This window comes from Mauremys reevesii, linkage group 18, assembly GCF_016161935.1.
Source record: "Mauremys reevesii isolate NIE-2019 linkage group 18, ASM1616193v1, whole genome shotgun sequence".
Lineage (NCBI taxonomy): Eukaryota > Metazoa > Chordata > Testudines > Geoemydidae > Mauremys > Mauremys reevesii.
Window position 1 is genome coordinate 22,205,118 of NC_052640.1, and position 24,625 is coordinate 22,229,742.

Genomic DNA, 24,625 nt, shown 5'->3' on the forward strand with positions numbered 1-24,625 from the left:
GGTACAAGGTAGGTAAGGTAAGTAGGTGAACGGTGAGGGTACATCATACACAACACAGATAGTCATGTCATGGCATGAGCAGAGAGTAATGGGTAATGGGGGTTGGACGACCTCATGTGTGAGTACAGTTGGTGGGTTCGGGGGGGGGGGATAGAGTCCGACGGGGGGGGTCCACGGGTCTCGTTACTACACTTGATCTTAGCCAAAAGGCCGAGAAGCGATACCAATTGCTGCAAAACGAGGCAGCCCTGCCTCTGCCGCAGCTTTCTACGTCACCGTGAGGAGCTCCCGGACAGGGACCAAATGCCGTCAATGAGACTTTGACAACTAGGAAACTCTTCAGCGACAATTGCTCCCCCTAAATGACTCCTAGGTAATAATTCCAAGCAGGAACTCAACACACACCATTCTGCTCAAAAAAAACCCCAAAAACCCGAGAATTCTTTCAGTCTGGTTACTTGGGTTCATCTCGCTGCTTTCCCTGGCTGCTGTTGCATTCTTCTAAATTACATAAACCCACCCACTTCCTGTGACGTACTCCGTCACTGTTAACTCTTGCAGCGAAACAGATGAAAGAAAATGTGTGCAAGTGCTATCCCGGGTGGCCAAACCGCATGCCGCTCTTTTACAGTTACGCTGCGGCTCCTGGAGCTCCCCATTTCCCCCCCCCCCCCCTGCCGCCGCCGCCCCATTCTCCACCTACCAGACTGCGGGGGAGCTCAGGGCTTCTGCCCTGCGGCAGGGGAGTGGGGCTAGGGGCTTCTGCTGGAGGAGACTGGTGCCTGCCACTTTTGATGCACAGAATGCTTAGGGCAGATTGCCTAGAAAATGCTGCAAGAAAAGCTGACAAACCTGCCGCCCCACATAGTGTGGCCTCTGTTTGAGAGACCATGTTGCTGAGCCTAGCGGCCATCTAGGAAAGTTGAGAGCCACAGATAAGGGGCCCAGTGGACCCTGTGACCAAGCAGGGACAGCAAATAGCAAACCCTGGAAAAAATCAGGGGGACACATTGCCTCTGGCTTCTGCCCAGCGGGGAGGAGGGTTTCCAGGGGGGTCTCACCCCCTCCCCACACCGCTGAAGACCCGAGCCCAGGCAGGCACCTCCCATGGGACTGAAGCCCTGAGCCCCAGAGGCGCGTCCTGGCTCTCGAATGTCTGAAGATTGTTGTATGCGGCTCGGAGGGTCAGTAAGTTTGGCCACCCCTGCCAGGGCCGGGTTACGACCTTCTGAGGTCCTCAGATGTGTCAAGTGTAAGAGGCCCCATTATTCTCACAGGACATTGGGTATATAAACAGGAAAGCTTTGTATCTTCATATACACAAAGGCAAAGTTGTAAAAATAGAATCATCTAACTAAAACCCGTCCTGCAATAGGCCTGTTTGCATTATAAAATAGTTTCAAAGTTAAGAAATCAGACGAAAATGTTAATTTATCTACAGCAACGCAAGCAGTTAGTTACACAGACCAGAAAACCCGGAGGTATCCCCGGAAAACCCCACAAAGCGAGGAGCAACGTCGTCTCACCAGTTCTTCAGGAGGAGGACCACCCCCGGAGAACCTCTACCCAGAAACTGCCCTTCGCCCTGCTACCTCAGAGAAGGCTGCCACCAGAGGAGCCCCCTCTCCCCCGATGACCCAGGACCAGGATGCTGGTCGCTGCCCCGCTGCTCCAGAGAGGGATGCTCCTGAAGGAACGACCTCCTCGATCCAGGACACTGAAGCTACTGATCACCCTGCTGTCCAGAGGAAGGCTGCTCCAAGGGGAACGCACTCCACAGCCCAGGATCTCAATGCCGCATGTTGTCCTACCAGGCAAAGATGTCGTAGCCAGTGAGTCCAGCCCCACCCCGGGAGCAACTTCACCTCCTCAAGCTTCTCTGCCAGCCCAAGAGGAACCGCCTGGCGAGTCTGCAGGCACAACAGAGGTCCGCCCCACAGAGGGTGAGGCAGGGGAAGTCGACTGCATCTACCTCCAGTACCCAGTCCCTACAGGCTGCCTCCTCTGCTCTTTCTGCTTTCCCTTCTGTGGAGTCCGGAACCCTGGGGCCCTCAGCAAACACATTCGGAAGGGCCACAACAAATTGCCTTCTGGTGCAGCCGCTGTGACCTGCCCTTCCAGACTCAAGGGAAATGTAAGTATCATCCAACCACATGCGAGGGACCCCTCACGACTGCGATGGTCAACCCTACCGACACCCTGCAGGTTCTAACTCTGACCCCCACTGACGCTCCGACTTCCCTAGAGCCACAGCGTGTAAGGGAGGACCTACTGCCATCCTGGCCCTAGATTTACAGTACCTTCCCTCTTAACTTGTGTAAATTTGATTTTAAACATTGGCTTTAATCAAAATTTTAAATGCGTTATCAGTTTAATATCTGATACGTCCTCTATCTGAGGACTATATATTAAATGGATTTTTGGAACAGGAGCTTGCTTCAGCCACTCCACGCATTGACTTGGTATTGCACTACCTCCAGGAACAGTGCACCTCCCCTGGGAGAGCATTGTGGTTACAAAAAATAGAGAAACCAATTTCTCTAACAAGGTTGATTTTTTGTATTGTTTCTTTTAATCAGAGCCTTAAATGATTTATCTAGCGCCTCTGGTTTCTTAGGAGTGGGCTTTTTAAAGCCTCGCTCTCCCTGCATAGCCCCACGACCAGGTTAAAAGTTGATGGGTACTAAAGAGATCAAAGTCTCCTTAAGAAGCGCTCAAGTTGCGGAGCAGGTCACTAGGCTCAGCATAGAGTCCCTCAAACAGACAGGGCCTGGGCTCTCACCCCCCCCCCCCACCAGTGCCCTCCCCCACCTGTCCCCCCGGCAGCCCCAGCCCTGGGCTCCCCCACACCAGTGCTGACTCCGCCCGCTCCCCCGTCGCCTCCAGCCAGTCCGGCGCTGGTAGGGTTGGGGTAAGCAACGGAGACCCCCCTGGAAACCCTCCTCCCCGCTGGGCAGAAGTCAGAGGCAATGTGTCCCCCCGTCCCCCTGATTTTTTCCAGGGTTTGCTATTTGCTTGCCCTGCTTGGTCACATGGTGCCACTGGGCCCCTTCCCTGTGGCTCTCAACTTTCCTAGATGGGGCACTCTGCCAGCTTTTGGGGGAGGTAATTGTCAGCATTTATACTGCACACTTCTTCCATGTTCAAGTTACTGAATGTGTCTATCATTGTTATTTTTGCTGTTTTAAGAATTAAATTGTTTTGAATAAAATCATTGCAATTACGTAAAAGCTGGCTTCACTAGCATCCCAGTTTAGACATTGTGTCACCGTAGCTTTCTGGATGAAACTGTCAGCTTGACTGAAGTATATAGTGTGGTCTGCTCCTTTGAGGGACCCTGTGGTGAGCCTAGAGGCCTGCTAGGAAAGTGGAGCGCTTCTGAAGGAGGCTTTACTGGGCAAGCCCTTTAGCACCTATCAACCCCAAACCAAGGGGTGGGGCTCTTCAAGGGAGAACAAGGCTCCTAAGTGACCAGAGGAGCTAGGGAACAGGAGAGTTTTGTGGGAGATTATCCTCCCACTCCCCCCTCTAAACTTCAGTAACATTCTTTAAACTTAAGGCAATAAACCCCCCCTGATAAAAACAAAACAACAAGAAAGGAAAGAGCTGTGGGAGTCAAAAGAGAACACAGGCAGAAGTCCAGCAACAGGCCACAGTGTTGGGCAGTTGAGATGTTCTTCCCACCACAGGGATGTTGAATGCTATTGTATTATGGTCACTATTTCCAAGCAGTCCTGCTATAGTTACCTCTTGGACCAGCTCCTGCGCTCCACTCAGGATTAAATCTAGAGTCGCCTCTCCCCTTGTGGGTTCCCGTACCAGCTGCTCCATGAAGCAGTCATTTAAAGTATCGAGACATTTTATCTCTGCATTTCGTCCTGAAGTGAAATGTTCCCAGTCAATATGGGGATAATTGAAATCCCCCACTATTATTGGGTTCTTAATTTTGATAGCCTCTCTAATTTCCCTTAGCATTTCATCATCACTATTACTGTCTTGGTCAGGTGGTCGATAATAGATCCCTACTGTTATATTTTTACTAGAGCATGAAATTTCTATCCATAGAGACTCTATGGAACCTGTGGATTCACTTAAGATTTTTACTTCATTTGAATCTACACTTTCTTTAACATATAGTGCCACTCCTCCCCCTGCACGGCCTGTTCTGTCCTTCCAATATATTTTGTACCCCGGAATGATTGTGTCCCATTGATTGCTCTCAGTCTACCAGGTTTCTGTGATGCCTATTGTATCTATATCCTCCTTTATCACAAGGCACTCTAGTTCACCCATCTTATTATTTAGACTTCTGGCATTTGTGTACAAGCACTTTAAAAACTTGTCCCTGTTTATTAGCCTGCCTTTTTCTGATGTGCCAGATTCTTTTTTATGTGACTGTTTATCATCTGATCCGGCCCTTACATTATACTTCTCATTCCTCTGCTCCTGACTATAACCTGGAGATTCTCTATCATCAGACTCTCCCCTAAGAGAAGTCTGTGTCCGATCCACACGCTCCTCTGCAGCAGTCGGCTTTCCCCCATCTCCTAGTTTAAAAACTGCTCTACAACCTTTTTAATGTTTAGTGCCAGCAGTCTGGTTCCACTTCGGTTTAGGTGGAGCCCATCTCTCCTGTATAGGCTCCTCCCATCCCAGAAGTTTCCCTTGATCATCAAGGGGCCCCACTGGTTGTTTAGCAGGCTTCCTGCTTCTGATGCACTTAAAAAACATTTTGTTATTACCTTTGGAGTTTTTGGCTAGCCCTTCTTCAAACTCCTGTTTGGCTTTTCTTATTACACTCTTGCACTTAATTTGGCAGTGTTTATGCTCCTTTCTATTTGCCTCACTAGGATTTGACTTCCACTTTTTAAAGGAAGTCTTTTTATCTCTCACTGCTTCTTTTACATGGTGGTTAAGCCACGGTGGCTCTTTTTTAGTTCTTTTACTGTGTTTTTTAATTTGGAGTATACATTGAAGTTGGGCCTCTATTCTGGTGTCTTTAAAAAGCACCCATGCAGCTTGCAGGGATTTCACTTTAGTCACTGTACATTTTAACTTTTGTTTGTTTAACTAACCCCCTCATTTTTGAATATTTCCTGCTTTTGAAATTAAATGCCACAGTCATCCGCAGTCAGGACCAGGTTGTCCGCGTAAGCAGGGTGAAGCCATCTGTGCTGTTACAGATCCGCTCACAGCAATGTGGCCTTCAATGGGAGCAATCTGTCAGAGACAAGCGCTGCACCACAATGCCATGACACCACTGATGCCTGGGGGAATCAGGCTTTTTACAGAATCTATTTTTTCACCACAATAGTCTCCCCGAGGGGAGGTGCACCGTTCCTGGAGGTACTGCAATACCAGGTCGATGCGTGGAGTGGATGGAGCAAGCTCCTATTCCATCTCCCTGTTCCAAAAATCCATTTAATATATAGTCCTCAGATAGAGGACGTATCAGATATTAAACTGATAAGAACAGATACTACACTTGATCTTAGCCAAAAGGCCGAGAAGCGATACTGATTGCTGCAAAACGAGGCAGCCCTACCTCTGCCGCAGCTTTCTACGTCACCGTGAGGAGCTCCCGGACAGGGACCAAATGCCGTCAATGAGACTTTGACAACTAGGAAACTCTTCAGTGACAATCGCTCCCCCTAAATGACTCCTAGGTAATAATTCCAAGCAGGAACTCAACACACCATTCTGCTAAAAAAAAACCCTCCAAAACCCGAGAATTCTTTCAGTCTGGTTACTTGGGTTCATCTCGCTGCTTTCCCTGGCTGCTGTTGCATTCTTCTAAATTACATAAACCCACCCACTTCCTGTGACGTACTCAGTCACTGTTAACTCTTGCAGCGAAACAGATGAAAGAAAATGTGTGCAAGCGCTATCCTGGGTGGCCAAACCGCATGCTGCTCTTTTACAGTTACGCTGCGGCTCCTGGAGCGCCCCATTTCCCCCCCGCCGCCCCATTCTTCACCTACCAGCCTGGGGGGGAGCTCAGGGCTTCTGCCCTGCGGCAGGGGAGTGGGGCTAGGGGCTTCTGCTGGAGGAGACTGGTGCCTGCCACTTTTGATGCACAGAATGCTTAGGGCAGATTGCCTAGAAAATGCTGCAGGAAAAGCTGACATTTTCTACAAACCTGCCGCCCCACATAGTGCGGCCTCTAGGAAAGTTGAGAGCCACAGCGAAGGGGCCCAGTGGCACCATGTGACCAAGCAGGGCCAGCAAATAGCAAGCCCTGGAAAAAATCAGGGGGACGGGGGGCGCTATTGCCTCTGGGCTGGGGGTGGAGGTTCAGGAGAGGGTGGGAGTGCAGGCTCTGGGCTGGGGGTTCAGGAGGGGGTGAGGGGTGCAGGCTCTGGGCCCCCTCCCTGCACGGCAGCTTCTGGAGCAGGAAAGCTGGGAGCTGCAGGGAGAACCGCTGCGTTTGCTGCTACCTCTCCTCAAGGAACTGAAGCAGAGGCCCCGCTCTGCAGCTCCCAGCTGTTTGCTGCTGTTTCTCCCTGCAGAGCTAAAACCTGGGAGCTGAAGGGAGGGGCTGTGCCCCTCTAGCTGGGGTGGGGGGCAGCTAAACCTTAAAATTGTGCCCACCCTCTCAGCAGGCACCAGTCTCCTCCAGCAGAAGCCCCTAGCCCCACTCCCCTGCCGCAGGGCAGAAGCCCTGAGCTCCCCCGCAGGCTGGTAGGTGGAGAATGGGGCGGCGGGGGGCAGAAATGGGGAGCTCCAGGAGCTGCAGTGTAACTGTAAAAGAGCGGCATGGGGTTTGGCCACCCGGGATAGCGCTTGCACACATTTTCTTTTATCTGTTTTGCTGCAAGAGTTAACAGTGAGGGAGTAGGTCACAGGAAGTGGGAGGGGGTGCAGGCTCTGGGAGGAGGTGGGGAGGGAGTGCAGCCCTTACCTGGGGCTCCTGGGCTGGGAGAGGGGCCTCCGCATGCTGCTACCCCCAGGCACTGCCCCCGCAGCTCACTATTGACCACAAGGGCACTTGGGGTGGGAGCAGCACATGCGGACGGACCCACCCTGCCCAGGGGCCATAGGGAGGGGCCGGCAGCTACGTGGAGCAAGCAGGCAGGAACCAGGCAGGAAGCGGCTTAGCTCTGCTGCACTGCTGGTGGTGGGTGGGGGCCCCTGGCTGTTTTAAATCGCATATATGGGGGGCGGGGAGCACCTGCGGGTGGAAGGCGAGGCCGAGGGAGAGACCCAGCCTCAAAGAGTGCTGGAAAGAGTGCTGAGTCGGGCCCTGGGCAAGGGTGAAAGTGAGGCAGTACGGGCTGGTACAGCGTACTGGTAAGAAACCAATACCAGCCCATACGCAACCCACAGTAGAGCGCTGCCACGGCAGTGCTTTAACATCACAGCCCCTTCCCTGTCGGTGGCCCTGCCGCTACGGACCCTTTAATGCCCCTGCCCCTTTTGCCTCCCTCCCTCCGCCCCAGCACCCGGCTGCCAATGGGGGTGGGAGTGGGGCAAAGGGAGCATCTGCCCTGGGTCTGGCAGTTTAAAAGGGCCCAGGGCTGCTACTGCGGCCGGAGCACCAGGCCCTTTACGTTGCCGCTGGTGCCCTGGGTGGCGTGGGCCAGGCAGCCTGGAAGGGCTGGCTGGGGGATGCTGACCGCCCAGCCCCGCCCCTTCCAGGAGCCAGAGCCAGCCCCCACACTGGTAAGTCTTCCGAGTTGCTTTCACCCCTGGCCAGGAATATTCCTGGTGCCCGGGCACCACGGACCCCTAGAACTTGCCGCCTATGCACACTATATACTTCAGTAAAGCAGTAAGCATAACTCACTCACTCACTCACCCCCACAGGGGTCATGTTGTTGTTCCTCCTTTACCTGGAGAACTCCCTCGCAAAACTCGTGTTAGCCGCTCCTGTTCGCTAGTTCCTCTGGTCGCTTGAAGCCTTGTTCTCACATAATACAATCCCACTCTTAAATTTATCCAGCTCTAATTTAGCTATTTGTCCCGACTACTCCATTCTTTGCAATGCGTCTGCCACCCACCCCACCACCAGAAAACTACCCTCAATACGTTTTCCCTGAACAGCTTACCTCTTAATTCTTAGTTGAGTTGAGCGTCAGTGTCGGGAACGGAATCGGCTCAGGATAGCGTGCATGTGTAGTGGTTCGAGGAGAAAGAGCAAGGAACTGGACGGGTACTGCAAGAAACGAAGTACCTTAGGCAAGCCTGACTGTATGTTTGAGATAGTTTATGTGAGAACAGAAAAGCTCACTGGGGCTACCGTAGAGCGTGGGGGTCAGGGCTAGTTTAAGGCATAGGCTAACTAAGGTACAGCTTAGGGCCTTGCAATACGAGAGGCCTCTAAACAAGAAAAAACTGACTCCATTTCAAATGTTAATCAAAATTGATTGATTGATAAAGGAGATACGAGGAAAAAGATTCTCTAAATATAGAGATTTTTGTTCAAATATGACAAATATACACATCTGGCTACACAAATACCCTTACCCTTTACTAATTGTTCATTGACAGGTGCGAGGCCAGGGCTGAGAGGGAAAAAGAAAAAAATATATACTAGTTTGACAAGTGCTATTATTATTCCTATGAGTACGTCTGCTGTAAGTCTCCTAAGGCAGCGTTTTGTTGGCCGGTCGCTATAAAAATCAGGGGAAAATGTGAGGTCACCTCACGTCATGAAACAATCCTGCCAAGCTCATACTCGTATGGGACTCGTCCTAGGAGCGAGGTCCTGTATAGCGTCCCCCTTGGCTGGTGATAGCCGGAAGGGCGCCGTCTTTTGTTTATGGTCCAGCACGCTCAGTCGTATAGTGCCTTCGCTCCTGTTTTTCTTCATTTTCTGAAGCGTTTGTGTGTTCTTCTTTTGATCTGTCCATACGTACAATTGTGTATTTCAGCGCGCACGCCGCTTTCCGCTTCATGCGCTACCCATGCTTCACATGACTGAGTTTGCAGGTGATGGTTTTACGGACTTGGGTGGAGCAGATCTTGAGGAGGATACGTTTGTTTTGGCTTCCCTCCATCAGTTTCGGGAAACTTCACAGTAAATATTACAGAGTGCTGAGGAAAGGATAAATAGAGGGTTTTGAGAGAAGCGAAGGAAGATCTATATCGATCTATCAATCAAAATATTCTGAGAACTTGGTGAGCAAGTGATTTCAAACTATGTGCATATGATTTATAGGCTATTAAAGCCTAGAATAGTTATTATATTTGCTTGAATACAGGCTAGCTCTTCTCACTCTCTCAATGCCTGTCAAACTATTACCATTCTCTCTCTTTCGCGTATCTAGCTTGTCAGTGTGTGTCTGCGGTGTCTTCCTCGAGATTGATTAATTACTGGTCCTGGGTGAGACAGAAGATAGAGAAGCGAACAGTAAGAGAGATGTCAGCTTTTCCTGCAGCATGTTCTAGGCAATCTGCCCTAAGCATTCTGTGCATCAAAAGTGGCAGGCACCAGTCTCCTCCAGCAGAAGCCGCTAACCTCACTCCCCTGCCGCAGGGGATATCAGTTGGCGGCTCCTCCATGGGGCTGTGAGCACGGGCGTGTACTTGGCGCGGTTTACCCCTGTCCCAGGCACCTGCCCCTTCTGCAGCATGAGGGAGACCCTGGCGCACATTTACGTAGAGTGCGCCAGGCTGCAGCCCCTATACCGGCTCCTCACCAACATCCTGTTGCATTTCTGGCTGCACTTTTCCCCTCACCACCTCCTCCACGCACTCCCTGTCCGTGGCCCCACAAAGTCGCGGGACCTCCTGGTCAACCTCCTCCTCGCCCTGGCTGAAATGGCCATCTACGTGACCAGGGAGAGGCGGTTGGCCAATGGAGACTTCTGCGACTGTGGGGCTTGTTTCCGATCCTTAGTCCGTTCACGTCTCCGGGCGGAGTTTCTCTGGGCGGCGTCCGCTGGCTCCCTTGATGCCTTCGAGGAGCAGTGGGCGCTGTCCGGGGTTCTCTGCTCAGTGTCCCCATCAGGCTCCCTTCTTATGACCCTTTGACCGCACTCCTGTCCCTGTTCTTTTATTAGTTGTCCCCCGCAATTAGTGGGTTTCTGAGGCCCTGTGGAACCTCCCCTTAGGATGGGGGGGATCCGTTAGCATGGGGCGGGCTTTGCCTGCCCTGTTTCCCGGAAACCCAATAGATACTCTGCCGCAGGGCAGAAGCCCTGAGCTTCCCCCCAGGCTGATAGGTGGAGAAGGGGGGCGGCGGAGGGGAAATGGGGAGCTCCAGGAGCCGCAGTGTAACTGTAAAAGAGCGGCATGCGGTTTGGCCACCCGGGATAGCGCTTGCACACATCGCTGCAAGAGTTAACAGTGACGGAGTACGTCACAGGAAGTGGGTGGGTTTATGTAATTTAGAAGAATGCAACAGCAGCCAGGGAAAGCAGCGAGATGAACCCAAGTAACCAGACTGAAAGAATTCTCGGGTTTTGGGATTTTTTTTTTTTTTAAAGCAGAATGGTGTGTTGAGTTCCTGCTTGGAGTTATTATCTGGGAGTCATTTTGGGGGAGCGATTGTCGCTGAGGAGTTTCCTGGTTGTCAAGGTCTCATTGACGGCATTTGGTCTCTGCCCGGGAGCTCCTCGCGGTGGCGTAGGGAGCTGCGGCGGAGGTGGGGCTGCCTCGTTTTGCAGCAGTTGTCGCTTCTCGGCCTTTTGGCTAAGATCAAGTGTAGTATTGTGTATATGTATATGCTGCCCAACACCAAAACGCTAACATCCCCCCACAACCTGTATGTTACCCCCAATGACACAATAACTGATGCTTCAAACACTTTGTATTGTTTATTTTAAATATTCTCTAATAAAATTTAAATCTGAGTGATGTACTTGATCTGGGCTCATAGAGCCGAGAGGCACAGAGCTTTGCAGGGCGCGGGGAGTTTTGATCTGTTTTTTGCTGGCTGTACCTTGAACTCACCCACCGTATATCCTGCATTGGGGACGTTGCAGACTGTATATGTTATGTAAAGCTCTGTGCTTCTCGGCCTTTTGGCTAGGATCACAAGTGTGCTTCTCGGCCTTTTGGCTATTCGGCCTTTTGGCTAAGATCACAAGTGTGCTTCTCGGCCTTTTGGCTAAGATCAAGTGTAGTATGAGTGATGTACCCTCACTGTTTGCTGGCTGTACCTTGAACTCACCCACCATTATGTAAAGCTCTGTGCTTCTTGGTCTTTTGCGTAAGATTGAGTGCGACAGACCTTAACTTTGCTATGCGAGGGTCATTCTATCCCTGGTATATGCTGTCCAATACCAAAACGCTAATATCCCCCTACAACCTGTATGTTACCCCCAATGACACGATAACTGACGCTTCAAACACTTTGTATCGTTTATTTTTCTGTTCTTATCAGTTTAATATCTGATACGTCCTCTATCTGAGGACTATATATTAAATGGATTTTTGGAACAGGGAGATGGAATAGGAGCTTGCTCCATCCACTCCACGCATCGACCTGGTATTGCAGTACCTCCAGGAACGGTGCACCTCCCCTTGGGGAGACTATTGCTGTGAAAAAATAGATTCTGTAAAAAGCCTGATTCCCTCAGGCATCAGTGGTGTGATGGCATTGTGGTGCAGCGCTTGTCTCTGACAGATTGCTCCCATTGAAGGCCACATTGCTGTGAGCGGATCTGTAACAGCACAGATGGCTTCACCCTGCTTACGCGGACAACCTGGTCCTGACTGCGGATGACTGTGGCATTTAATTTCAAAAGCGGGAACTATGCAAAAATGAGGGGGTTAGTTAAACAAAAGTTAAAAGGTACAGTGACTAAAGTGAAATCCCTGCAAGCTGCATGGGTGCTTTTAAAGACACCAGAATAGAGGCCCAACTTCAATGTATACCCCACAGTAAAAAAACTAAAAAAGAGCCACCGTGGCTTAACCACCATGTAAAAGAAGCAGTGAGCGATAAAGACTTCCTTTAAAAAGTGGAAGTCAAATCCTAGTGAGGCAAATAGAAAGGAGCATAAACACTGCCAAATTAAGTGCAAGAGTGTAATAAGAAAAGCCAAACAGGAGTTTGAAGAAGGGCTAGCCAAAAACTCCAAAGGTAATAACAATGTTTTTTAAGTACATCAGAAGCAGGAAGCCTGCTAAACAACCAGTGGGGCCCCTTGATGATCGAGATACAAAAGGAGCGCTTAAAGACGATAAAGTCATTGCGGAGAAACTAAATGGATTCTTTGCTTCAGTCTTCACGGCTGAGGATGTTAGGGACATTCCCAAACCTGAGCTGGCTTTTGTAGGTGACAAATCTGAGGAACTGTCACGGATTGAAGCGTCACTAGAGGAGGTTTTGGAATTAATTGATAAACTCAACATTAACAAGTCACCGGGACCAGATGGCATTCACCCAAGAGTTCTGAAAGAACTCAAATGTGAAGTTGCGGAACTATTAACTAAGGTTTGTAACCTGTCCTTTAAATCTGCTTCGGTACCCAATGACTGGAAGTTAGCTAATGTAATGCCAATATTTAAAAAGGGCTCTAGAGGTGATCCCGGCAATTGCAGACCGGTAAGTCTAATGACGGTACCGGGCAAATTAGTTAAAACAATAGTTAAGAATAAAATTGTCAGACACGTAGAAAAACAAACTGTTGAGCAATAGTCAACATGGTTTCTGTAAAGGGAAATCGTGTCTTACTAATCTATTAGAATTCTTTGAAGGGGTCAACAAACACGTAGACAAGGGGGATCCAGTGGACGTAGTGTACTTAGATTTCCAGAAAGCCTTTGACAAGGTCCCTCACCAAAGGCTCTTACGTAAATTAAGCTGTCATGGGATAAAAGGGAAGGTCATTTCATGGATTGAGAACTGGTTAAAAGACAGGGAACAAAGAAAGGGTAGGAATTAATAGTAAATTCTCAGAATGGAGAGGGGTAACTAGTGGTGTTCCCCAAGGGTCAGTCCTCGGACCAATCCTATTCAACTTATTCATAAATGATCTGGAGAAAGGGGTAAACAGTGAGGTGGCAAAATTTGCAGATGATACTAAACTGCTCAAGATAGTTAAGACCAAAGCAGACTTTGAAGAACTTCAAAAAGATCTCACAAAACTAAGTGATTGGGCAACAAAATGGCAAATGAAATTTAATGTGGATAAATGTAAAGTAATGCACATTGGAAAGAATAACCCCAACTATACATACAATATAATGGGGGGCTAATTTAGCTACAACGAGTCAGGAAAAAGATCTTGGAGTCATTGTGGATAGTTCTCTGAAGGTGCCCATGCAGTGTGCAGAGGAGGTCAAAAAAGCAAACAGGATGTTGGGAATCATTAAAAAGGGGATAGAGAATAAGACTGAGAATATCTTATTGCCCTTATATAAATCGATGGTACGCCCACATCTCGAATACAGCATACAGATGTGGTCTCCTCATCTCAAAAAAGATACATTGGCACTAGAAAAGGTTCAGAAAAGGGCAACTAAAATGATTAGGGGTTTGGAGAGGGTCCCATATGAGGAAAGATTAAAGAGGCTAAGACTCTTCAGCTTGGAAAAGAAGAGACTAAGGGGGGATATGATAGAGGTATATAAAATCATGAGTGATGTGGAGAAAGTAGATAAGGAAAAGTTATTTACTTATTCCCATAATACAAGAAATAGAGGTCACCAAATGAAATTAATAGGCAGCAGGTTTAAAACAAATACAAGAAAGTTCTTCACGCAGTGCACAGTCAACTGGTGGAACTTCTTACCTGAAGAGGTTGTGAAGGCTAGGAGTATAACAGCGTTTAAAAGGGAACTGGATTAAGTTCATGGAGGTTAAGTCCATTAATGGCTATTAGCCAGGATGGGTAAGGAATGGTGTCCCTAGTCTCTGTTTGTCAGAGGATGGAGATGGATGGTAGGAGAGAGATCACTTGATCATTGCCTGTTAGGTTCACTCCCTCTGGGGCACCTGGCATCTTGCTCCTCCTAAGGGAATCCGCCATGGTGAAGGTGCCTCTCTACAAGGCAGACAAGATCATCCGGCAGCTGGTGAAGAATTGGCTGTTCCTTTCCCAGAGAGCCAGCAATGAACTGGTCTACATCATCCACAGGCACGGTGGGGCCTACTTCCCCCTGCATGGGTGATCTGTGCAATGTCACGGTGATCACCTGCACCTTCCGCCTGCTGACATGTCCGGACACCACGGTAAGGAACATTGCGGCGAATGCCCTGTGTGACGTGACAGAAGTGGATCAGCAGAGCCCATTCCAACCAAGACATCACCACCTTCCTGAGCGGCTCCCTAGATGGGGAATTCGGACGGGACGGGCACAACAGTGCTTCCCTGTGGTCTCGCATTCACAAAGTCACATGTCGCCTGTACCCATCAAGAAAGATCTTGGAGTCATTTGCAGTACTCTGGAAGCACTATGTTTCCAGCATACTGTAGATGTATAAGAAACCTTCTCGCTATGCCTGTAGCATCCTGCACTCATTCTTCAGCTTCAGAAGACTTCAAAATTATCTTCTGTCATCAATGGGACAGTCGCAACTGAGTAACGCAGCTGACCTTAACATACCTCAAAACAATACCAAGGGACCTAGATGGAAAGAAGATTGCTGACAGTTTCATCCAGAAAGCTACAGTGATTCATAATGTCTTTAAACTTGGATGCTAGTGAAGCCAGCTTTTAAGTAATTGCAATGATTTTATTCCAAACAATTTAATTCTTAAAACAGCAAAAATACAATGATAGACACATTCAGTAACTGGAATATGAAAGAAGTGTGCAGTATAAATGCTGACAATTACCTCCCTCTAAAACTGGCAAAGTGCCCCCTCCACTCACCTACACCCACCCTCTCTCTCTTCAAAAGCACCCACCCGCAAAAACAAAAGTCAGCACCTCTGCTACAGGCAACAAACTCACCTCAGGGGTCACGTAGTCGCTCCTCCTTCACCTGGAGAGCTCCCTCACAAAACTCGTCTGTTTGCTAGCTCCTCTGGTTGCTTAAGAGGGGGCTTTTTAAAGCCTTGTTCTCCATGATTAGCCCCTACCCCTGTTTCGGGGTTGGCATGTCCTAAAAGGCTTGGGGATGAAAGCCTCATCAACATGCTCTCAGCCTTGCATAGCAGGCTCAGCACAGGGTCCCTCAAACAAACAGCTCACTATATACTTCAGTCAAGGAGTAAGCACACCACAGACACACACAGCACCCACAGGCTAAGTTTCCTGGAAGCTGCATGGCCACGGAGCAGCCTATTTAGGGCCACACAGGCACTCAGGGAACCTGGGCCACGGTACCGCTCAGGCCACAGCCTGGACCTGCGGGGGCCGGGCGCGTATCCTGCAGCCTCAGCCCCAGAGCTGCTGTGATGGGGACAGGCCCTGCCCAGGTACTGCTGCAGGGAGAAAGCTGGGGGAGTCCTTTGTCCCTGCTGTAGCCCCAGAGCCCCCTCCTGCACCCCAAACCCCTCATCCCCAGCCTGACCCCAGAGCTCTCACCCCCCCCCAACCCTCTGCCCAAGCCCTGAGCCACCTCCCCCAATCCGAACCTGTCGGCCCCACCCTTATAAATTAAAAACACTTTTTAAATATATTTAACACCATTATAAATGCTGGAGGCAAAGTGGGGTTTGTGGTGGAGGCTGACAGTGCATGACCCCCTTTGTAAAGACTTTGCAATCCCCAGTTTGAGAACCCCTGTTTAACATAGACAACACAACAGATTTCTTTGCTGTTTTTCAACTACGACGTGTACCATTCCTGGTGATACTGCAATACCAGGTTGAAGCATGGAGTGGCCGGAGCAAGCTACTATTCCTTCTCCCTATTCCAAAAATGCATTTAATATATAGTCCTCACATAGAGGACATGTACTGGTAAGAACAGATTTAAAATTTTTATAAAAGCTAATGTTAAAATTATCTAAAACACAGGATAATAAAAAGTTTCTAATCATTAGGGTATAATGCTTCAATTATGCAAAATAGCAAGTTTGGTTTAAAAAGTAATAAAATGCTATAATCCATAATCTGCCCTACGAGGTGTTTTTTTAAAAGATTATGCTGTGTTTTTCCACTCTGTCTCTGATTGTTGAACTCCCTCTGCCCAGCCCCACTAGGTGCCTGGGACAATTAAAAGTTGCCTGCCTACTTTCCCAAATTTAACTGGGGTTTTGAGTTTGGCATCTGCTTTAGGTGCGCTCACCCTCACAGATACCTCTACTCTGAGCAGCAATTAATCCTGTCCCTCTAGCCTGCTCCTCAGTTCAGTGTCCTCACCTCCCTCAATTCAGCCGCACCTTAGCTCTCCCCAGCCCCCAGGCCAGCACAGCTGGGCTCTTTACTCGTTTCTTCCCCCTCCCCTCTTGTGAGACTGGTGCATGGTGGGGAGAGAGACTGCCAGCTTCTGGCAGGGCTGACCTTCGCAAGGCAGTTGGAGCATCTTGTGTTAGCTCCAGACAAGCTCCTGACCTGTCCGAAATCCTTTCGCTTGGGAAAAACTCATGAGAGCTGGTGACATCATTCCTAGGTCAGCCCCATCTCCATTGTCCCTCTGCAGGGAAATAGGGAGTGTGGCCAGAGTGGCCCCGATGCTGTCGTGATCTGAGCAGCTCAGGTGGCAGAGCATAAGTTAGAGCAGCCCTGAGGCACAGCAGGGTTATGTTTGGCAGAAGGACTGAACTCCCCTTTCTGGCCTCACCCCTGCCAGGTATCAGAGGGATGTCAGAGATGATGTCACAACACTGGCCCCTAGGCCCCGCGGCTGCAGCCCAGTATCCCAATAGGCCGTGGGAGGGCGGGAATCTCATCCAGCAGAGGAGCCCTAGCAGGAGTCAGCTTTCTATGTGCTGCTACTGCCCCTTTAAATGACAGCACCTTCAGTCGTCAGCCTTGTGAATGACAGGATTTCTGTCCAATAGGAGGGAGGGATTCGGCTGGTCACCTGGATTGACGTCTACAACTATCCAATAGATTGAGCAGGGCCGAGGTTACCAGTCGCTGATTGGCTGTGACTTGGAGTATAAGAAGAGGCGAGGAGGCGGGCGCGCTCCCTTTTCTTTCCCGGAGCTCTCGTGGGAGGTGGGTGTCCAGAGTGGGGGCGGCCCGCGGGGGACTCGGCCGCACTCAGGCCCCGGCCGGGGAGGAGATCACGGGGATCCGGGCGGGTCGGCCTTACCCCGGGGCTTCCCGGCTGGCTGGGCCCCGCCGCGGCTCCTGGTGTCGCTAGGCCTCGGGCCTGGCCACGCGGGGCCGGCTCAGCACCGCGGCAGGGACACGGGGCCGTGCTGTGCGCATCAACCCCGGGATCCCGATGCCCGAGGGGCCGCTTCGTCTCCTCTACGGGAACCCGTGAGGGACACCCGCCCCCCTCCCCTCAGCGCGGGGTTGGCGGGAGCCAGGGGCCCCTAGACGCTCCTATCGGATGCAGGGGACACACGGGCTGTAGAGTCCTCAGTTCCCCGCGGGACTCCCACGCTGGGTCCATTTGATGCGATCCGGAACCTGTCTCCACTTTAAGCCCCGCTTTATCGTTTGGGAGGCCGGGCCAGGATGCGGCGCCCCCTTTTCAGGCGGGGGGTGGGGGGCCAGGGGAGAGGATGTGGTAGCCCTGACCTGGCTGAACCCTGGTTTCCCGACCTTGTCTCCTGTAGGTAACAGCTGGTCTTTAAACCCTTTGTGGCAATCCTTGGAAGCACCGTCGAGATGCCCAGGGAAGACAGGGCTACGTGGAAGTCCAACTATTTCCTGAAAATCATTGTAAGTGTCTCCCTGGGGCCGTCTTTCAGATACTCTGGCCCGGGGCTGGGGCCGGGATGGACTCTTGTCACTCATGGTTCAGCCTGCACTGGCCATTCTCTGTACTACACCTGCAAACGCACCCCTAGGTTAATCCTCATGCACTAGAAATCCGTGGTGGCACATTTGGAGCCACAGACTTAATGGGGGGTTGTGTTGGACAGCAAGGCAGGAGCCAGCCTCATCATTAATACAGAGCTGCAGTTTGCAGAGGTTACCTGATCAAGCAGGAGCAAGCTATGCTGGGACTACGTGCTGTGATTAATGGCTGTTGTAGCAATTTGCTCCATTGTCTGCCAATGAGGTGCAGCCCTCTGGCTCCTGTGAAGTTGCTGATTGTGCTACTCAGTTTTTGCCCAATTACAGTTGGATCTAGAACAGTGGTCCCCAAACTTTTCATGGTCGTGCACCCCTCTTACCCTGTCTGCTTCTCCCCCGGCCAGAGCAGGATTAGGAGTGGGGGAACGTGGACAGGGGCAGGGGGGCCTCAGCTGAGGGCGGGAGTGGAGCTCTGGCAGACAGGGCCAGGCTAGATGTGGAGCTGGGTGGTGCTCCCTCTCCACCCCCTGTGGGAGCTGGCCCAAGCAACAGCCGTGCTCCCCCATACGGGTGTGTGTCCCATCCCCCCCCCTCCAGTTTGGGTACCTCTGATCTAGAGCCTGGTATGCCACATTTCCCACTGGTGGCTGCTGTTATGAGACTCTGAAGACTCTTCTAGATGTTACATCCAAATTTTATCAGAAGGTTTCTCAGTAAGCTCCTTCAAGTGAGCTTTGACATAGACACTTGCACAGCTGTTGTCTCTCTTACAATGAATATACCAGCCATTGGCAGGTTTTTGAACATTTTAAAAACAGTTGGGAAGCCTGAGTAAGATCCCCAGAACACTTGGATCTGGAAAGAATTAAATCATGTTACTAAGAACGGAGTCCACTGCAATCACAAATAAATCATTCAGAAGAGCCTTGTAAACGTTAGTGCTGCTTCCTAGTTGAATATAATTTGTGTTTTTAATGCCTCAATGTGTTGCGTAGCAGTGAGATCCTGTTCACAGTGACTGAGTAAGCAAAAGTAGCATCTGCAGAAGAGCCACACATCCAAGCCTCCTTAATGGAGAGCATTACCAAGTTGTTGACTCTTTAAGAGGGATCCTTTGGGAGAAACTGCATTAACATTTTTACAGGCATAAATATCACATCTCAGCTAAGCTCCTGGTATGTCCTGACTGTGCTTTATTTGGAGGGTTGAAATGCAACTCATTTAGCATGTTTGTCTCCCTTAAATGTGCTTTGGGACTTCTTTATTTTCTCTCTGAGGGTCATCAGAGAGCTGCTGGTATGTAATTTTTTTTCAGAAAGAATTGCGCTCTGCATTTTCTGTGTCATTGGGTTGGCAGCCTTGTAACCATATGTTTTAAGCAGTGGCTCCCTGGCAACCTAAAGAGACTGAAAATTGTCCATGTCAGGGTTGGTTTGGAGACTTGAGGGGAAAGGGGGGAAGTACCCCCAGAGTGGCAGATAGTGGGACAGTTTGATTAGTGCACATACTGGTAGCTGACTGGAATGTGTACCAATGTCAGCTGTTTATGAGCCCTAGTCAGGTGACAGGGTTTTTTTTGTTGCTTTGGGAGAGGTTCTGATTGGTAACATTGGGTCAGATTTCTCAGCTTAGCACACAGTAGCTCCCATTTATGCACCTAAACAGAGTTACTGGGTGCTAAGGACTTGTGGAATCTGGCCATTTAGTTAAGGTGCCTAAATGGGACCTAATGTTACTCTATACACTGGTCTAGGTTTCTTTGTAAAACTCGTTTGTTCTTTCCATAGCAACTCCTGGATGATTATCCAAAATGCTTCATCGTGGGAGCAGACAATGTAGGATCCAAACAGATGCAGCAGATCCGCATGTCCCTGCGTGGGAAGGCTGTCGTGCTGATGGGGAAGAACACCATGATGCGCAAGGCTATCCGTGGTCATCTGGAGAATAACCCTGCTTTGGAAAAGTGAGTAAAATACTGTGATTCCACACTCTGCTTCCTGGGGAAGACTGTATGTTCTCTGGAGGAGTGAAACTGAATGGTGCTGTCTTTCCTGCAGGCTGTTGCCTCATATCCGTGGGAATGTGGGCTTTGTGTTCACCAAGGAGGATCTGACTGAGATCAGGGACATGCTGTTGGCTAACAAGGTAAGGGAGGAGGACATTATTGTTAGTGTGTCTACTCAGGGAGGTCTTGGGGCCTGATCTGAAGGAAGGAGACAGTGTAACCCTGAACATTCTCTGGATGTATGATTTTTTTTTAGAAGGGAGCAAGAACTGGGAACCAGGCATTTACTGTGTTGTACTCCGAGCGCTGCCACTGACTTGCTGTGACCTGAGTTTCCCCATGTGAATAATTGGGAGATGCCGATTTCGCAGAAGTGCTGTGAGGATGAATTAGTGTCTATACAGTATTGCCTGAAAGCCAAGCATTATTTTGCTTTCTCTTCTTGCACTGTCATGTTAGGTGCCAGCTGCTGCTCGAGCAGGTGCCATTGCCCCTTGTGATGTCACTGTGCCAGCCCAGAACACTGGTTTGGGTCCCGAGAAGACCTCCTTCTTCCAGGCTTTGGGCATCACCACGAAGATCTCCAGGGGTACCATTGAAATCCTGGTGAGTGCAGAGCAAAGTTCAGTGTACTACTAGCAAGTGAAAGGTCATTCACAGCTTTCTAGCTACTCCTATATACTGGATGGCCCTGGTTGGACAGTTTGGCGATTCCACTGAAGTTAGGACTGTAGATTTGTAGCTAGTTCACCCCTACATCCCCATGTCTTGTGCTGCTTTCCATGGCACAAGATCGATCCCACCTTCTATTGAGGACTTTGGAGGCATGTCTCTAAAGCATCTTAAGAGCAAAATAGCAGAGTAATGAATCTGTGCGGGCAGTTTTGTCAAAAATGGATCGATACTCACTGATAAGCCTTTCAAAATCCCACCTTTCTTGAAACTGTTCAGGGACTCATCTTTTTTAAAAAAAGATTATTTTAATATTTCCTGGTGCTCTGTGAGGAATGGAAAGTATAAATATTAATCACATAATCTTAACTGCAGTGGTGTTACTGCTCTACCTTAAGTAATCTTTAAAGCCAGATGTCTAGTTTGACTCCTGTGGAGAAGAAGGGTTTAGTTCCTTCTAGCTGGGCACAGTACTCTGGGTATGAGAAACTCTGGTTTGAGTGTCTAATGGGACAGCCTAGGTCTAGATGATGTGTTAAGTGTAGCTGATTCCATTTGCACGTCTCATAATTATGGACCTCACTTTGAAATGCGCCATCTGCTGGGTGGGCTGCTCCTCATACTTCACACAGATTGCTCAGCTGAACTTTGGACATGTTTTGATACAGAATCATTTGTGGGTCTAACTCCTTCAGTCTCATCTACAGATGTTTGTTGCGTCTCTGTGCCGGAGTTTCCCTGTAGCAGTTTGTTGCTCATTTTTCCCTCTTTGACTCTCAGAGTGATGTGCAGCTGATCAAGACTGGAGATAAAGTGGGAGCCAGCGAAGCGACCTTGCTGAACATGTTGAATATTTCCCCATTCTCCTTTGGGCTGATTATCCAGCAAGTGTTTGACAACGGCAGCATTTACAATCCTGAAGTGCTGGACATCACCGAGGAGACTCTGCACAGACGCTTTCTGGAAGTAAGAGCTGCTTGCCTGTGCTGTATGCCATGTCTACTGTATTCCATGTAGTTATGGAGATAGATTAAGTGCTTGGGTATCTAATCTGAAATTCTGGAGGGCCATGTGTGTGTGGTGTGTTTTTTTTTTTCTTTCCCCCTTTTGAACTGTGAATGAGACTAGCACTGAATTCTAAAAGTGATTTTTACAGCTCTACAGTCCTCAATAACAAGGTTATTGGCCTTGCATGGTCCCTTTAAAACTAGTCTGTGCTATTTCATCGCACTCCAGAGTTGGGAGATCCAGATGCAAGTGTGTGTCAGCCTGCTAGCCAGCACCCCAGTTTTCCCAAGGTGTTTTAATGTTTCCTTTCACCTTTGGAAAATAGGGGTAGTGCGAATCATGGCTTTGCCAGACAGTAGTCTTCTTGGTGGGTTGTATCATGCATCCCTGAATGCTGGGAATTTTGATTTGCAACATGGATGTATTTTCTACTGGGAGCGATGTTCCATTATGTTGGCTATCAGTTATGTATGAAATACAGAGAATACAAAATCTGGAAACACCTTGTAACAAGTGTTAAAGGTATGTGGTTAAGGCTGCCTCTTGTTTGTCTCCTTTGCCAGAACCAGGCAATTCTCTCACCCATAATACCCGTTATTACGTTTGCACATATTGTTATGGATGGTTGTGTTTACTTGCAATGTAATTCTCAGAGCTGAATGTTTGGAACATGAGTTTTTCTTTCCCTCTTTCCCAGGGCGTTCGTAATGTAGCTAGTGTTTGTCTGCAAATTGGCTACCCAACCATCGCGTCTGTGCCTCACTCCATCATCAATGGGTACAAGCGAGTCCTAGCTGTGGCTGTGGAGACTGAGTACACCTTCCCACTTGCTGAAAAGGTAGGGTATGAGCTAGACCAGGGGTAGGCAACCTATGGCACGGGTGCCGAAGGCGGCACGCAAGCTAATTTTCAGTGGCACTCACACTGCTCGGATCCTGACCACCAGTCCGGGGGGCTCTGCATTTTAATTTAATTTTAAATGAAGCTTCTTAAACATTTTAAAAGTCTTATTTACTTTACATACAACAATAGTTTAGTTATGTATTATAGACTTACAGAAAGAGACCTTCTAAAAACGTTAAAATGTATTACTGGCACGCGAAACCTTAAATTCGAGTGAATAAATGAAGACTCGGCACACGACTTCTGAAAGGTTGCCGACCCCTGAGCTAGACAGACTGGAATAGATTGTGCGCTGACTTAAGGTTCACAAACTAGTCTTTGAGCATGAGCCCTTAAAGATCTAGAAGGTTGTATGTTAGAGATCTGCACTGAAAAGAGGCCTTGAACAGTGTGAAGTGCATATAACTGCATTGCAGCCGGGGGAATTCCTTGCTTTGTGGAGGTGCAGTTCTGCCTCTTCACCCCTCAATCCTAGGAGCAGCTTACTGGCAAGGAGGGTGGAGAGTGTGCCTTCTGAGAGCATCCCAGTCCTCTTCTCATATGATAAGGCAACGTTGCCCTCCTCTGTTGGTTGTCTTCAGTTTGTTTGTATAATTCATCCCTTGGGTTCTTGGCAAGTTGCTCGCATGGCCTTTGGGGTTGCAAAGGTTGTGCTCCCTGCTCTTAATTCCTGTGGAGACCTACTAATATGCCATCTGTTTTCAGTCTGGTAATAGGATAGATGTAAATTGTGACCTGTTTGTTCCCTGAAATTACTATATGCTTTTCTCCTCTTACAGGTAAAGGCCTTCCTAGCTGACCCCTCAGCCTTTGTGGCTGCTGCCCCTGTGGCAGCTGCAGCTCCTGCTGCCGCCACCGCCGCTGCTGCTCCAGCCAAAGAGGAAGTAAAGGAGGAATCAGAGGAGTCTGACGAGGACATGGGATTCGGTCTTTTTGACTAACCCCTGCCACACACTAACCACTTCTTCAACTGGTTTAATTAGAGAAATAAAGTGCTATTTTACACCCTCTGTTCTGTGTTTATCTTGGGGGTGGGAGAGGAGGAATCATCATGCATGAACTTTCCACTGGTGTGAAACTTAATATATGGATTTTGATCCTAAAGATGTAATTTTTTGATCTTGCCTTCAGTCATAAACACTTACTAAAACAGCCATAAAATAATTTTGAGAAACCTTGGAATAACTTTCCCCTGCAGCTGAGAGCAAGAGGCTCCACACATGTCAAATACTAGTCATGTCACTTAATGCACTTCTGCCTTGGCTACACTGGAATGTTAAAGTGAATTAAAGTAGGGTGTGAATTTAAAGTGCAAGAGATATTCCAGAATCACTCCACCTATGGATGCTATATTCAGTTGTGTATACAAGCCCATAGGCTAGCAGGACTTGAGCTAGTGTACTGAAAATAGCAGTGTGGATGCTGTGTCTCAGGTGGCAGCTCAGGCTCTCAATCTCACAAAACCCCCTGGGTCTGAGTTTAAGGGGCTAGACTGAGTCTCTGCTGGAGCCATGAGGCACAGCAAATGTGCTCAATGAATCACTGATAACTACAGGCAAATAAGCAGGGTCCCTGCCCTGAGGAGCAGTCTACATTACTGAATACACAATGAAAACTAAGTGCATGGTTGTTAAGTTAGATAAGCAAGTGATGAGTGGATCAGTTTAGAGACCAGGTCTTAGGCTTACTAGGCTGCCTGTTGTTGCCACTTTGGAACTGTCTTTATTGCAGGTGTCACCTCATCTTCTGGAACTTGATTGCTCTTGGTGAGCTTCAGATTATGTTGTAAGATTTAGCAATTCAACAGTGTTTTTGATTTGCTGCCAAGTTAGGCCAGGTGTGTCCCGTGTTTTATGAAAAATGAGCTGTTGTGATTTTTAGTGCTGTGGACCAGCTGAGTTTTCATGTAAGACCCAGGCCAAAATGTTAAGCCAAAACAAACAGACCTGATTTTCAGGGTCGTAGAACACCACTCCTTTTAATTCAATGAGAATTATGGGTGATCATCACTTCTGAAAAATGATCCACATATGGGTCTGAATGTGGATTTAGGAGCATAACTTTTATGCACCTGAGTTTTGATACTAGGTTAAAATAATTGTTTCTTACTGGCCTAACCTACACTTGCTATTTGGGAAACTCCATTTTCCAAGTGTTATGTCATTTTAGGACAAGCTATTTCCAGCGTGCTCCCTGTGCTGTTAAAATCACCTGCTTTCTAATCCAAAAATCTGCCTCCCTGGGTGATTCTATGCAAGACACTGCACCCTTCTGC

General features: G+C 48.9%; 2 protein-coding genes, 2 non-coding genes and 2 pseudogenes across 8 annotated transcripts in view; 4 read left to right on the forward strand and 2 right to left on the reverse strand.

Annotated features, from left to right (window-relative positions):
- Nucleotides 1-2,008, forward strand: part of LOC120386011 — a 35,365-nt gene extending 33,357 nt beyond the window's left edge. For all 5 annotated transcript variants that reach the window (XM_039504733.1, XM_039504731.1, XM_039504732.1 and 2 more), the window contains one exon: nt 1,442-2,008. In XM_039504733.1, coding sequence (XP_039360667.1) covers nt 1,442-1,836 — 395 coding nt within the window. In that variant the 3' untranslated portion in view covers nt 1,837-2,008. The remainder of the gene's footprint in view (nt 1-1,441) is intronic.
- Nucleotides 2,009-2,322: 314 nt separating this feature from the next.
- On the forward strand, nt 2,323-2,496 carry LOC120386514 (annotated as a pseudogene).
- A 2,828-nt stretch (nt 2,497-5,324) lies between these two features.
- Nucleotides 5,325-5,515, reverse strand: LOC120386538. The gene has a single exon (XR_005589774.1). It is a non-coding gene; the product is annotated as a U2 spliceosomal RNA (small nuclear RNA).
- Nucleotides 5,516-11,278: 5,763 nt separating this feature from the next.
- LOC120386512 lies at nt 11,279-11,468 on the forward strand. The gene has a single exon (XR_005589755.1). It is a non-coding gene; the product is annotated as a U2 spliceosomal RNA (small nuclear RNA).
- Nucleotides 11,469-15,671: 4,203 nt separating this feature from the next.
- On the reverse strand, nt 15,672-15,849 carry LOC120386516 (annotated as a pseudogene).
- Nucleotides 15,850-16,862: 1,013 nt separating this feature from the next.
- On the forward strand, nt 16,863-23,360 carry RPLP0 (ribosomal protein lateral stalk subunit P0). Its single transcript, XM_039504872.1, has 8 exons — nt 16,863-17,006; nt 17,579-17,684; nt 19,550-19,725; nt 19,820-19,907; nt 20,227-20,373; nt 21,220-21,405; nt 22,145-22,285; nt 23,130-23,360. The coding sequence occupies exons 2-8, from the start codon at nt 17,631-17,633 to the stop codon at nt 23,289-23,291; spliced, it is 954 nt and encodes a 317-aa protein (XP_039360806.1). The 5' UTR covers nt 16,863-17,006; nt 17,579-17,630; the 3' UTR covers nt 23,292-23,360.
- Nucleotides 23,361-24,625: the final 1,265 nt, after the last annotated feature.

Excerpts from the sequence above, each read along its gene's own strand:
- RPLP0 (XM_039504872.1), top strand. The coding sequence starts at position 17,631 with ATGCCCAGGGAAGACAGGGCTACGTGGAAGTCCAACTATTTCCTGAAA. Across the intron at positions 19,726-19,819 it reads AATAACCCTGCTTTGGAAAA|GCTGTTGCCTCATATCCGTG; the intron begins GTGAGTAAAATA and ends TCTTTCCTGCAG. Across the intron at positions 21,406-22,144 it reads TGCACAGACGCTTTCTGGAA|GGCGTTCGTAATGTAGCTAG; the intron begins GTAAGAGCTGCT and ends CCTCTTTCCCAG.